Below are 13,025 nucleotides of genomic sequence, written 5' to 3' on the forward strand. Positions count from 1 at the left end.
GAACTGTACCATTATGGCTAAACACTTGAAAAGCATAGCCTATTCCACTGAAATGCTCAGAGTAGTCAGCTAACGTTAGCTCGCGGTTAGCGCTTTAGCTCGGAGCTTTTTAGCGCATTAGCTCAGGTTGGCAAGGTTAACGTTAGCTCCGAGCTAACGCGCTAACCACAAGCTAACGTTAGCTAACTAGCTACTCTATATATTTAAAAGGAATAAGTTAACATTAACCACAATGAATCAGCCATGAAGGGTAACTAAACTAAACCGTGAACTGATTTCCAGCCTGTGCTTTTCAAGTGCCACAATGCTATAATAGCTATAACGCTTTATTTTCCATACTGGAACTTTATAATTTGAAATAGTTAATCTCACTAAACTTACACATCACAAATCATGTTAATGTAAGTGTGCTTTTTAAAGCACTTTACTTTCCTTCTAAATGCCCTCTTCCATTCGTCATCTTTTCAGTCCTGGCTGTTGGCTTGTCCATTTGAAAATGATGACCTTGGGTGGGAAAATTTGTTAAATTAGGGGTTTTAACCCTTAAATAGCGAGTGTCGGCTCTTTTCCGTAACTTCAGTAATTCACTTATGTCAGGCCAGACTTGGGCCAAAAGTACTGAGGTGTAAATCAACCAAGCATTGATCTGCCGCAGCATTAGCCCTCTCCCTTCATCTACACTGTCAGGCCACAACATTCACGCCAGAATTGGCCCTTAAACGTAAATATGAGTCAAAACCTTACACAGCTGTCCAGCATCTGGCCCAATTCTGACTCACATGCCTAAAATCTATCCTGAAGTCAACCAACACTCGCAGATGTGAGCCTGAATTGGCCCAGAACTGTCTGCTATCTGTTTGGGACACTTTTTAACATGCCCAATGCCAGACTTCGGCCAAAAGTACTGAGGTGTAAATCAACCAAGCACAAATCTGCCACAACTTAATTGTGCTGTGGTCCTTTTCCTTCATCCACAATGTTGAGCCACAACATTCACGCCAGAATTGGCCCTTAAAATAAATATGAGTCAAAAACCTTACACAGCTGTCCAGCATCTGGCCTAATTCTGGCCAACATGCCTAATATCTGTAAGTCAAACAGTACTCGCAGATGTAAACCAGAATCGGCCCAAGCCTGTCTGCTATCTGAGTATGGCAAAAGACAGATGACACTTGAAATGTCAACTTTGTTAATTAATTAAATAATAGGTTTTATGATGGATACTGTGTAAACTAATTTGATTAACAACAAATACTAGTGGTAGTAGTTGTTGTTAATGTAGCGTTATTGTGACAGTAATAATAATAATCTAAACAAAGTGAAAGTATTCAACGTCTAAATGATAAATCCAGTTATTAGACATTACAGAACAGATCTGGTGTGGCTGGAGCTGCAGAATTCAAACTCACACAAACTCGTCTCCAGCAAGACGCTAAAAATGCCTATGATTGCTTGTAATGCTAATGCTAGCTGGTAAGTGAACAACATTATGATTTTATGGTGAAAATCTAATTGAATAATATTTTTGGGGCAGTATGCTAAAGGAGTGCCCTTTACACCCCCAATAGGCAGATCAACTGACCACAAAAAGTGTCTAGGAGAATAAATTGCAGGAATGCAGTGAGCAGATTTAATCAGAGCAGAGCCGTTCAGTAACTGTGCTGTGATTAGATTAGACCTCAGCATTAGATCAGGAGAGGAGTGGACGTCTTATACCAGGTTACCTTGCATTAGAAAATATCACAACACTGTTAACTACATTAGTGAAAGCTAATGGTCTAAACAATCACAATACTGTAAACTAAAGCTGGTTCTACATAGAACTTTTTGAAGAGGGTTCTATACAGCACCCCAAAAGGGTTTTTCTATTGTTACAATGTCAAGCTTGCATATAATAGAAGAACCCTTTAGGGTGTAGTATAGAACAAGTCCTACATAGAATACAGCCAGTGGTGGACAGTAACGAAGTAAATGTAATTCATTACTATACTTAAGTAGTTTTTTGTGTATCTGTACTTTACTGAAGTTTTTCCATTTTGGGCGACTTTTTCCTTTCACTCCACTACATTTCAAAGTCAAATATCTCACTTTTTACTCTGCTACATTATGAGAAATCTGTCCTTCCCTTTGGTTTATGTGTGCATAAAAACATAACATGTCAAAACTAAAGAAGCGCAAAGCAACACCAATCAGGGCACAGCGGTCACTTTGTTTTGAGCTTGTTTTGACCTGTTGGTCATACCGACCCAGTGCAGCACACGGTTCAACATCAGTGCAGCAGCGTAAAATTTTGGGAGAGTCTATTCAACATAAATGATGAACTAACCTAACTTTGTGTAAACAGACCACAATATAGAAATATGTACTCATATGCAGTTGTGACTGACGTGTCTTTTTTCTGAATTTATACAAACACTATTTCATTTTATAGTAAATTAGTTTTGGCTAGTTTATGTTTATGAACAGAGACCTACAGATGCAGTTTAGCAAAGGAAACTCATTTGTGAATCTGAGTTTAAAGTTTTTATTAAACTTAAACTTGTAACTAAGTTCAAATAAATCTTAAACTGAAACTTTACTTGTTCGTAAAAAGTGATTTCAGAGCCACTCAGTTCTACCTGATGGAAACTGTTTGCCTTCAGTGTTTTGTGCTTTTGATCATTTTAATAGACATCAGCGTCACTAATTAATGACCTTCTATTAAAAGACTGATCTACCAAGAGAGACACTGGAGTATTTTCACCTAAAATGAGTTAATGAAGCGAGTCTTGTTACAAAAATGATAATAGGACATCAGAGTCATAATTAATCTTTTAGTACTTTTATTTTTGATACTTAAGTACATTTGAAGGCAAATACTCTCAAGTGGAGGTCTAAAGGGAGGAACTTCTGTTTTTACTGGAATAATATTTTACCTTGGGTATCTCTATTTTAACTCAAGTACATGATGTGTGTACTTCGTCCACCACTGAATACAGCACATTCTCAATCAGTCTAAAGAACCATGTCACCATGCAAAGAACCCTTTAATCACGCAAAGGGTTCTTTGAGTGTTCATGGTTCTACATGGAACCATTTTCTTCCCTAAAGGACCCTTGAAGAACCATCTTTTTTAACACTGTAGGCTACGTTCACAGGAGTGTAGACTACATTACCCAGAAGCACCCTCGTGTTGTTTCCGTGTAGAGCTTGAATCGCGGGCGGGAAAGCGACTTGCGGTGAATCAGTAAATCAGTTCGGTCGGTCTGCGCGGCGCTCCGCGGATTCTTTACTATTTACAGACTTTAACAAGCACTTTAGTTCGTTTAGTGGATCCCTGAGGACGCATACAACCCGGACAGGTGAGTGACAGAAGCCGGTGTGTGTTTTTTACCGTTCTAGATAGCTGGAACGTCAGCTCTGTGTAAGAGGTTAGAGCGGTAAAGATGGTGCTAACGCTAACTTAGCTAACTAAACAACACCAAGATCAGACCCGACTTGTAAAGTCTAACTTTCTGCAGTGCTGCGACGCTGTAATAATATTTTTAAAGTGGTCCGGGGTTCATATATGCAGTTTAGTGTGGCAACAATGCCTCCAACAACTTTACAATGAAGTAGGTAAAAGTTTACTGATGTGTTTAAGGTAAGTTAAGCTTTAAGATACATTTATTACCTCAAAATACACAAACTGTTATAGCCAGCCAGCTAACTTAACGCCTTTTCACCGTGTTTAACCTCTTTAACGCCTTCCCTTTTCCCTCCTTTGCCCCCTCTAGTTCCCTCCAATAAAAGGGGGACTCCACCGATTTTTCAAAAATTCTAGCTAATTAATTGGTTAAGATGTAAACAGAGCGGTTCAGAGTGGTTTGGTGTGAAACGCTCCGTTCTAGATAAACTTACCGAGTCAGATTTGTTCACAGTGGTGGTGATAGGAACCAGACGTCCACCTCTAAAAGCTCCTCACAGAAAGTTCCTACATGAAATGGTTATGAATTCACTGCCTGATGACTGAGACACTGTTTTATGATAGTTTAGAGATAAACTCAGAAGACTCGTGTAGGTTCACTGGTGGTTCTGGATAGTAAATAAAATGTCTATATCTGTGTTGTAGTCATGGCGACCCCTGGTTCCCATCACCACCACTGTAAAGACATCTGAACCATTTCACACCAAACCACTCTGAATCACTCTGATTACATTACACTGATTGAACTATGCAGATTTATTTCAATTCCCCTTTAACTATGAGAGACAGTGTTCAGTGTAAATCATCTTTGTGCTAAGATGCTTTTGGGAAACTCATAAGCAGTCAGCACAAAAAATCCTGAACTAACATAAACACCAACACTGGCCTAAAGAGTCAAACTGTGTTAAAATGTATACTGGCATTAAAAGTTATGCTGGGCTAGAAAGTTATACTGGATTAAAGAATCATACTGGGAGAGTCGTATATCACAGTATAGATTTTTTTTAGCCTAATATGACTCTTTATGCTTGCAAGTGTCTTTATGATAGTGGTTTATGTGCTATATCCTGTTAGAAACAATACTAGCTTTAAGAAACGTGCTTACATTGTCATATTCCCTGCTAGAAAAACCATCATAGACCAGCCTATGTTGTGTTTTGAATGCTGGTATGCTGGTCAACCAGTAGTCATGGTGACCTCTGGTTCCTATCGCCACCACTGTAAGGAAATCTGAATCATTACACACCAAACCACTCTGAATCACTCTGTTTACATCTCGCACACTGAATTATGGAGGACTTTTTGTTTTTCACTGTGTTTTTTTTGGAACATGGACGAGGAAAGCATTGGAGGTTAAACTGACCACTATATACGCACCAAAAACTACTTCATCAATTTGCTTTCTAAGCAGCCAGCAAATTCAACTCTTTTTAACCTTTTGAGGCTCTTCAAGTCCTGCTATGCTTTTCGTTTCTTCCTACCATGCTGTGCCTTGTGATATTAACAGATGTATTGTTTCCTCACAGAGTGACGGACTGATGGGGGCGCGGGGGCTGAAGCGTAAGCTCCATGAGAATGACGAGAGTGGAAGCCCCGTCTGGGAGAGTCAGCTGCAGTCCGTTTTGGACATCTCCTGGGACAAGTTCCAGCGTGACCAGGCCCTGGTGGAGCCCAGCTTACTACGTTCCGTTCTCATCAATAACACGCTACGCCAGGTCCAGTCGGAGGTCAGAACCTCTTTGTCTGGAATCGGCGGCCCTCGGAAACTACATACTCCTCCAAGGGTGCTGCCTGAGCTCCGTTCCCAGCAAGAGTGCACTCCTGCTGGGCTCAGTGCCTCCGTTTGCTCCCAGGGGGTGGAAGACGTGGAGGACGACTTCATGGCCTGGTCCACCGATGAGGACTTCTCCTTGTCTTCAGCCATTTCTGCCATCCTGAAAAATCTTGATGCCGCTCTAGATGGCGGGCCATCTGTTCCTCAGTGCTCTCCGTTAGCGTCTATTGAGAACATCCCGGGAGATGGAAGATACAAGCAGAGTCTGACCTTCAACCACAAGATTGAGAGCTGCAGAACGTCTGAACTTGGAGCACCAGCCAGCATGTCTGGTTTCCTCCAGGATGCCACCATCGATGACCTTCTGTTGGACATTGACACATCGGTGTTCGACGGAGAAGTGAACGGTTTCGGTTCACGTACCTTCTCCTTTCCTGCTGACGAGCTCGTGAGATATCTACCATCTCTGTCCAGCTCTCCATCTGCACCGTCCTCTTCAGGTTCAAGAGAAATGCACGAGCTGGAGCACATTATGGACATACTCGTACGAACCTAATAGCTTCATAGTAAAAGCAAAATGGTTCTGCGGTTGGTGAAGTTGCGCAAACATTCGTTACGGAGTGATAAAAGCCATAAAGTTCTAGAGATGGCAGTTGGCAGACTGAAAACTGGTGAATCTGTTAGAATATTTTACTTATTTTGTTTTCTTGGAGAATATAAAATACGTAATTTAAAGTAGTCTGAAACAGGCAGCGTTTATAATGTTTGCTCCACTACCTCGCTCAGGCGCTTTACAGTCCTTAGTGGTTAAACTTGATCATTGTTTCCCATCGGTGCTTTCATTAATGCCTGATTAACAGATTAAACGGATACAAAAAGATCCTGACAAATGAAATCATCTTAGTTCTAGTCAATATAGCTAAAATCTTTTATTATGAGATTATACGAATATTAAAGTAGTTCAGTCTATTTGACAACACTTTCCTTGTTTTAAAGGGTCTATATAATCGAAAACTGGATTTTCATCCATTTTCCAGGTTCTAAAATGTACGTTTCCCTCCCCCGTCCAGACTGGCTATATATGCACTTTCGGGTTCTGAAAAGTTCTCTGAATTCATCACAAAAAACAAATTATTTGCATATATCTGTTGCGATTCAGCCTGAAGCAGCTTAGCCCTGCCCACTAACGGTGAAGTTATAAGGCATGTTTCAGCCTGTAGTGGTTTTAGTTTAATTCTAAGGGTACAGAAAGGTTGGAAAAATGAATTATGACTGTTTTTGGTGGACACAAATACCAATTTGTGGCACAAATGTCGTAAAAGAACCCCAGAGAACACAATAAAACACATAATAATGTAGGATACGGGTCTTAAAAATTTAAAACCTTAAATTTTATACATTATTTCACAAAGCAAGTAAAATTAACTATGGGTGAGTAAGTTAGCCGCTAGCCACAAATACTTAAAGCAATAAAAATGTGTAGAAATTAGTGCTGCGATATGGATATTGTTACAGATTTTTTTATGTATTTGCCAATACGGATCCATAAACGTTTAAAAATGTGAAAATTGGGAGTAAATCTGCAGGTATTAGCATTATAGAAATTAATTAGAGGATTATTTTTAGAGGATTTGCAGTAATATCAATAAAACCCAGTGTCACATTATCATCAGATATTGGTCCAATCTAAACCTCTGATAATTTCAAAGCAAATATCTGCCAATACCAATAAGTTCCCGAAATCATCGTGCATCCCTTGAGTAAACTGAAATATTCTTACAGCAGCCACATTCTCATAATGAGAAATATATTATGTTGATGATATATTAGAGATTATAATGAATCTCATATTACGTAGACTATATCTTAGAGGTGGGCGATATTGTAAAAACATTATATCACGATACTTAAAGACGTTTTCACGCTACACGATATGCATCACAGTATTTTGTTTTTCTGAGATTTAATAAGTTGGAACACAAAATAGGACCTGTAGTGCTTTATACTACACATATTACTAAAAATACAGTAATAAACCTACAATCTTTTGTTCAATTATGCTCACTTTGTAGTGAAACATTCAGTTGTTGTCCTTTAAGTACAGACTATATTCACGATATGCTCCGAAAAGCACACTGACACTGTTTATCATGATAACGAAAAAAATATCATTTTTCCCACCCCTGTGATTAAATATTGACCAGATTTGAGATGATTTCACTTGACGTACTTGAGTATATCGTTTTGCAGTGTTCCTGCTAATATTTCTGTGGCTGATTAGGTTCAATACAAACGTGTCCAGATCTAGAAGGTTCTGAGAGTTTAGAGAAGTATTTTATACACATTATTGTGTTTTTCCTTCTATTATTTGTATTTACAAGGTGTTTAATTTACTATAAATCATTTTGGGTTTTATGTTCTGTTCGAGTGCGTAAGGTGTTCTAGCAGGTTCTTCCCTAAACGTTACGGAAATGCACTTTCTTTTGAGTTCAGGCCTCTAAATCGGTGCTAAAATGCCTCGAACTAATTGATGGTTCCACTGAAAGGTGGTCTGGCAGACTGTTTACCTGTCTGTTGGGTCCCCTGTTGTAGTTGTTATGCAACCTGAGCACGATTAAGAGAACCGAGCTGTTAAAACCTCGTCTGTTGTCGTGAATCAGACGGATCGTAACAGGTCTAGTTTAAGTAAACACATTGAAGTGTGGGACTGTAAGTGTTAAGTACTGTCTGTGTGCTGTGAAGTGTTCGTTCTGGTCATCACCTCCACACTGTGCCGTCTGTCTGAGGCATTATGGGTCAGTTGTGCTGTTCTAGAAGGGAAATGTTGACGCCTATGCAAATGTTCAAATATTACTGTTACTTTACACTTTTTGTAATAAACAAAACACTAACTGATTAAAGTCTGTTTCGCAGTTATTTTAAACACAGGCCATAAATATTGATGTTTTCCAAGAATCTCATCCATTTAACTCCTTAATTTCCATATTCGTCACCATATTCATAACAATACATTGGAAGAAAAAACACTTATCTTGTAATGGAAGTTAATGTAACGAGAGCATTTCTGTTGAACAAAAAGTAAATGCATAAGTTTTAAAGCAGTTTTAATAAATCTAATTTTTTATTATGAGATCATAATATTAAGACCTATTTAACCTATTTGACAACAATTTGCTTGTTTTAAAGGGTCTATATAATCGAAAACTGAATTTTCATCAATTTTTCAGGTTCTAAAATGTAGTTCATTTCGCAGTCCATACAGTCTAAATATGCTAATTCAGGTTCTAAAAAGTTGTCTGATATCACTGTTTTTGTAACACGACAAATCCAACTTATTTACACCGATCAGGCATAACGTTATGAGCACCTCCTTGTTTCTACGCTCATTGTCCATTTTATCAGCTCCACTTACTATATAGGTGCACTTTGTAGTTCTACAGTTACAGACTGTAGTCCATCTGTTTCTCTGATACTTTGTTAGCCCCCTTTTACCCTGTTCTTCAGTGGTCAGGACCCCCATGGACCCTCACAGAGCAGGTACTATTTGGGTGGTGGATAATTCTCAGCACTGCAGTAACACTGACGTGGTGGTGGTGTGTGTGTGTGTGTTGTGCTGGTCCGAGTGGATCAGACACAGCAGTGCTGCTGGAGTTCTTAAACACGTCAGTGTCACTGCTGGACTGAGAATAGTCCACCAACCAAAAATATCCAGCCAACAGCATCCTGTGGGCAGCGTCCTGTGACCACTGATGAAGGACTAGAGGATGACCAACACAAACTGTGCAGCAGCAGATGAGCTATCGTCTCTGACTTTACATCTACAAGGTGGACTGACGAGGTAGGAGTGTCTAATAGAGTGGACAGTGAGTGGACACAGTGTTTAAAAACTCCAGCAGCACTGCTGTGTCTGATCCACTCGTACCAGCACAACACATACTAACACACCACCACCACATCAGTGTTACTGCAGTGCGGAGAATGACCCAACAACATTAACACGGAGTGTTAATGGTTCTATATAGAAGCAGTCTTTATGAAAGAACCCTTGAAGAACAATCTTTTTTAAGAGAGTGTACCACACTTAAGTTCAGTAGTACAGTTGAGTACATATATTTGTGATTTCTATTGATATCTAGACCATCTTAGGCTCTGTGAATAAAATGGATTCTGACACTGATATACTGAAGTAACACCATTTTGAAAGTGGTTCTCTATACCACTTTCAAAATCATATACCACTTTATATATATCTATATAGGGTTCTTCTATTGTCACAAGCTTGACACCGTAACAAAAGAACCATTTCAAAAAGGTTCTATATAGAACTGTCTATAGCACATTCATGCAGGTTTTCCATCAATCCAAAGAACCCTTTCATGATGCAAGCAACCCTTTAAACATGCAAAAGGTTATTTGACTGTTCATGGTTCTCTGTAGAACCATTTTCTTTACTGAAGAACCATCTTTTAAAGAGTGTAGTGCAGCTTTAAGATTATTAAGCCTATTTCTGTGCAGCTTGTCTGGGTTACACACAGCAAAGTCACACGTAAACAACACGCTAGTTATTAAGTGTCTCTTATCAGGAGTACAGTAATACTCATTTTCAGGGTTGTATAAATTTAAGATTTAAAGGTTCTACAACCTTCTAAACATTAACGTAACAGCAAACAGCTGTTTTCTACGACGGCGTTTTAGGGCCACTGTTAATAAAAATAAGAATAGTAGACTTTGAGAATAAAGTCGTAATATTTCGAAAAAAAGTCGTAATATTTCGAGAGTAAAGTCAAAAAGTCGTTATATTTGGAGGATAAAGTGGGCTAACTGTAGGGGGGCTGCCATAACGCGTTGGGGTCTCGGTTGCTGTACTGTAGGGGGGGCTGCCATAACGCGTTGGGGTCTCGGTTGCTGTACTGTAGGGGGGCTGCCATAACGCGTTGGGGTCTCGGTTGCTGTATTGTGGGGGGGCTGCCATAACGCGTTGGGGTCTCGGTCGCTGTACTGTAGGGGGGCTGCCATAACGCGTTGGGGTCTCGGTTGCTGTACTGTAGGGGGGCTGCCATAACGCGTTGGGGTCTCGGTTGCTGTACTGTAGGGGGGCTGCCATAACGCGTTGGGGTCTCGGTTGCTGTCCTGGCGCCGGAGCTCCACTCACTCCTGTCTCTCTGTGGATCGTTCATTGATCATCATTCTCACTGTCTGTGGAACTTCATGCCCTCTTTGAATGGTGTGGAGATGCAGCCCCGATGATAAATTGATAAAATGATTTTGCTCAAATGCTCCATCTTTACCCATTCATTTTGGATTCGCTCAGGAGCGCCCTCTAGTGTTTGAGAAACCTGGAAGATGTTATGGAGTGACAATTCTCATCTCCACAAGTTCTCTCTTGTAATCTTAGCTCCTCTGTTTTTCGTTTTCATAGCCGGTCCGGCTGCATGTATGTTAGTCCTGCCCTGTGAAAACGTTGCCCTCCCCATGTTTTGTTTTGCCCTCCCCAGACAGTGACCACCCACACAGCGCTGGGTATACAGGATGGCGCAGTGCAGCAGGAAACGTTCAGGTGAAAGAAACCTTCCGAATATTCCTCTACTGGATATCCTTGAAGGTGACGAGGCTGAAGTTGGCTTCCTATTCGCATTTTCCTGTTCCACCTTAAATCAATTCTGCACCTGAATGTAACTCCTGCACCATTTAAGCTGGAACGGGAAAATTCAAACGAAGCTGAGGCACCTAAATACATCCTTACTGCTGCGCCATTTAAGGTGGAACAGGAAAATTCAAACGAAGTTGAGGCCCCTAAATACATCCTTACTGCTGCACCATTTAAGGTGGAATGGGAAAGTTCAAATGAGAAGCTAAGGCACCTAATTATAGCCTAATTGCCGCACCATTTAAGGTGGAACGGGAAAATTCGAACAAAGCTGAGGCACTGGAATGTAGCTTAACTGCTGATCCATTTAAGGTGGAACTGGAAAACAAATTAAAATATTATGGTATTTGTCTGTACAGTGTTTGCAAAGTGTTTTATGGCAGTGAAGATCTAAAAAAAACACGTTTGCTAGCCCAGTGTCATTCGCCCTGGCAATGCACGTCCAAAAACTTGGGGGGGGTGGAGCTTCTGAAGGAGCACTGCAGGGAGGGGTACTTGTTCTGCTGTTGAGTTCAAACATCAATCTTTCTCCAGAATCGTACACTACACCCTGATATTTACTGTCTGGAAAGCAGCAGCCACACCCTTAGACAAGACATTTAAACACAGCTGTACAAGACGAGTAACGTTTTTATTCTTTTCTGTGCTCAAACATTTCCTTTGTTTTTCCATCTTTGTTCATTCAAAGGCCCTTTTTGTTCCCTACCAGTCTGATCTTAATACAGATATAAGAATGAAGCATCACACTGACAACAACCCCCCCCCTCCCCCTCCAGGTCCAATCAGTCATTACAGAGTCAGTCAGGTTACACAGGTACAACAGAGACCATCACTGTGTTACTGTATTCTACTCATTCCTTTACTCAGACATGAGACATGATCTGTCCATCATAACTGACTGATAGATATGAGAAAGTCCACTTTTACTCAGACTGCACTGTTACAGTCGGTCCACTTTGACGTGGGACACCATAAAAAGACAAAAATCAGTGGGAAATTGTTTTGTTCATTCTTGCTGAAGTTCAAAAACAAAACAAATGGTGCAAATTAAGGTCAGGGGGCCGATTTCAATCACTAAGAACCAGTAAGGCACAGTGGGTGGATTCAACCTTCAAGTAGTGATAAACTGATAAAATGCTAATTACTAAGTTTCCTTTGATTTCTTGATTTCTTACATTTCTGCATAGTTCATAAGGCACCAAAAACAGTTCTGTAGGTCTCAGAGATCAAAGTTTGTCCCCCCCCCCAATCCAACAGATGGCGCCAAAGAGTAAGAAAAAAAACCCCCCAAAAAAACCGAAAAACTAACAGATAAAAATAAAACCTACACATATTAGTCACAGTTTGCTTCTGTTTTGTTTGGGGGTACATGTGCTAGACCACCATTCAAACCCAAACCAATGATGTTTAAATGTCTTTTAAACACCTTAACGTGTTGCATAGTTCATAAAGCACCACTAAACTGCTCTAGAGCACAACCAGCAGATGGCGCCAAAGTACAAAAAACAAAAGCAAGATACAGCAAAAAACAAAAAACCCAAAGTAAACCTCAAGAATTTGTTAATCTGCTGCACAGATCAAAATCCAAAAGAAGCTTCTGAGCCTCAATAAACCACAAACAGCAGATGGAGAAAAGCTGAAGGATTTAAAAAAAAAATCGTACGTATATCGTACATATATATATATATATATATTAAATAATAAATGTATATATTGAATAAATCAGTAAAGAGATGCAGAGTAAACGTCTAAGAACTTCAATTTTTGCATAGTTGATGAGACTCTTAAAAAAAAGTCTCAAATATCAAATTTCATCAACACAAAAGAAAACAAAAAACAGACTCTCTTAAATGGTTGGGTGGGCAACTTCACTCAACAAGAACCTTGAATAAGGCACAAATACGTACCTGTGGTAGATCAGTGCTCACCAGCTCTGCTTCTGGAGATCCACCCTCCTGCAGACTTCAGCTCCAACTCTAAACCACCCCACCTGATCAGTCTAATTACTGCCTTCAGGACTCCTGTAAGCTGAATGAGGTGCATTAGATTTGGGTTGGAGGTGGAACCTGCAGGAGTGCTGATCACCAGGAGAAGTGCCGGTGATCTCTGTGGTAGAGTGACCATTCAAACCTCATTTAAGAAACGCTTCTGAATTTTAT

The 13,025-nt window shown here is 40.1% G+C and overlaps 1 protein-coding gene across 1 annotated transcript; it reads left to right on the top strand.

The window, feature by feature from the left end:
* Positions 1–3,226: 3,226 nt before the first annotated feature.
* sertad3 (SERTA domain containing 3) lies at positions 3,227–6,389 on the top strand. The gene is made up of 2 exons (XM_036585176.1): positions 3,227–3,341; positions 4,972–6,389. Exon 2 carries the CDS (start codon positions 4,984–4,986, stop codon positions 5,773–5,775), a length of 792 nt encoding a protein of 263 aa, XP_036441069.1. The 5' UTR covers positions 3,227–3,341; positions 4,972–4,983; the 3' UTR covers positions 5,776–6,389.
* The last annotated feature ends 6,636 nt before the right edge of the window (positions 6,390–13,025 follow it).

Source organism: Colossoma macropomum, unplaced genomic scaffold (genome assembly GCF_904425465.1).
Source record: "Colossoma macropomum unplaced genomic scaffold, Colossoma_macropomum, whole genome shotgun sequence".
Classification (NCBI taxonomy): Eukaryota; Metazoa; Chordata; class Actinopteri; order Characiformes; family Serrasalmidae; genus Colossoma; species Colossoma macropomum.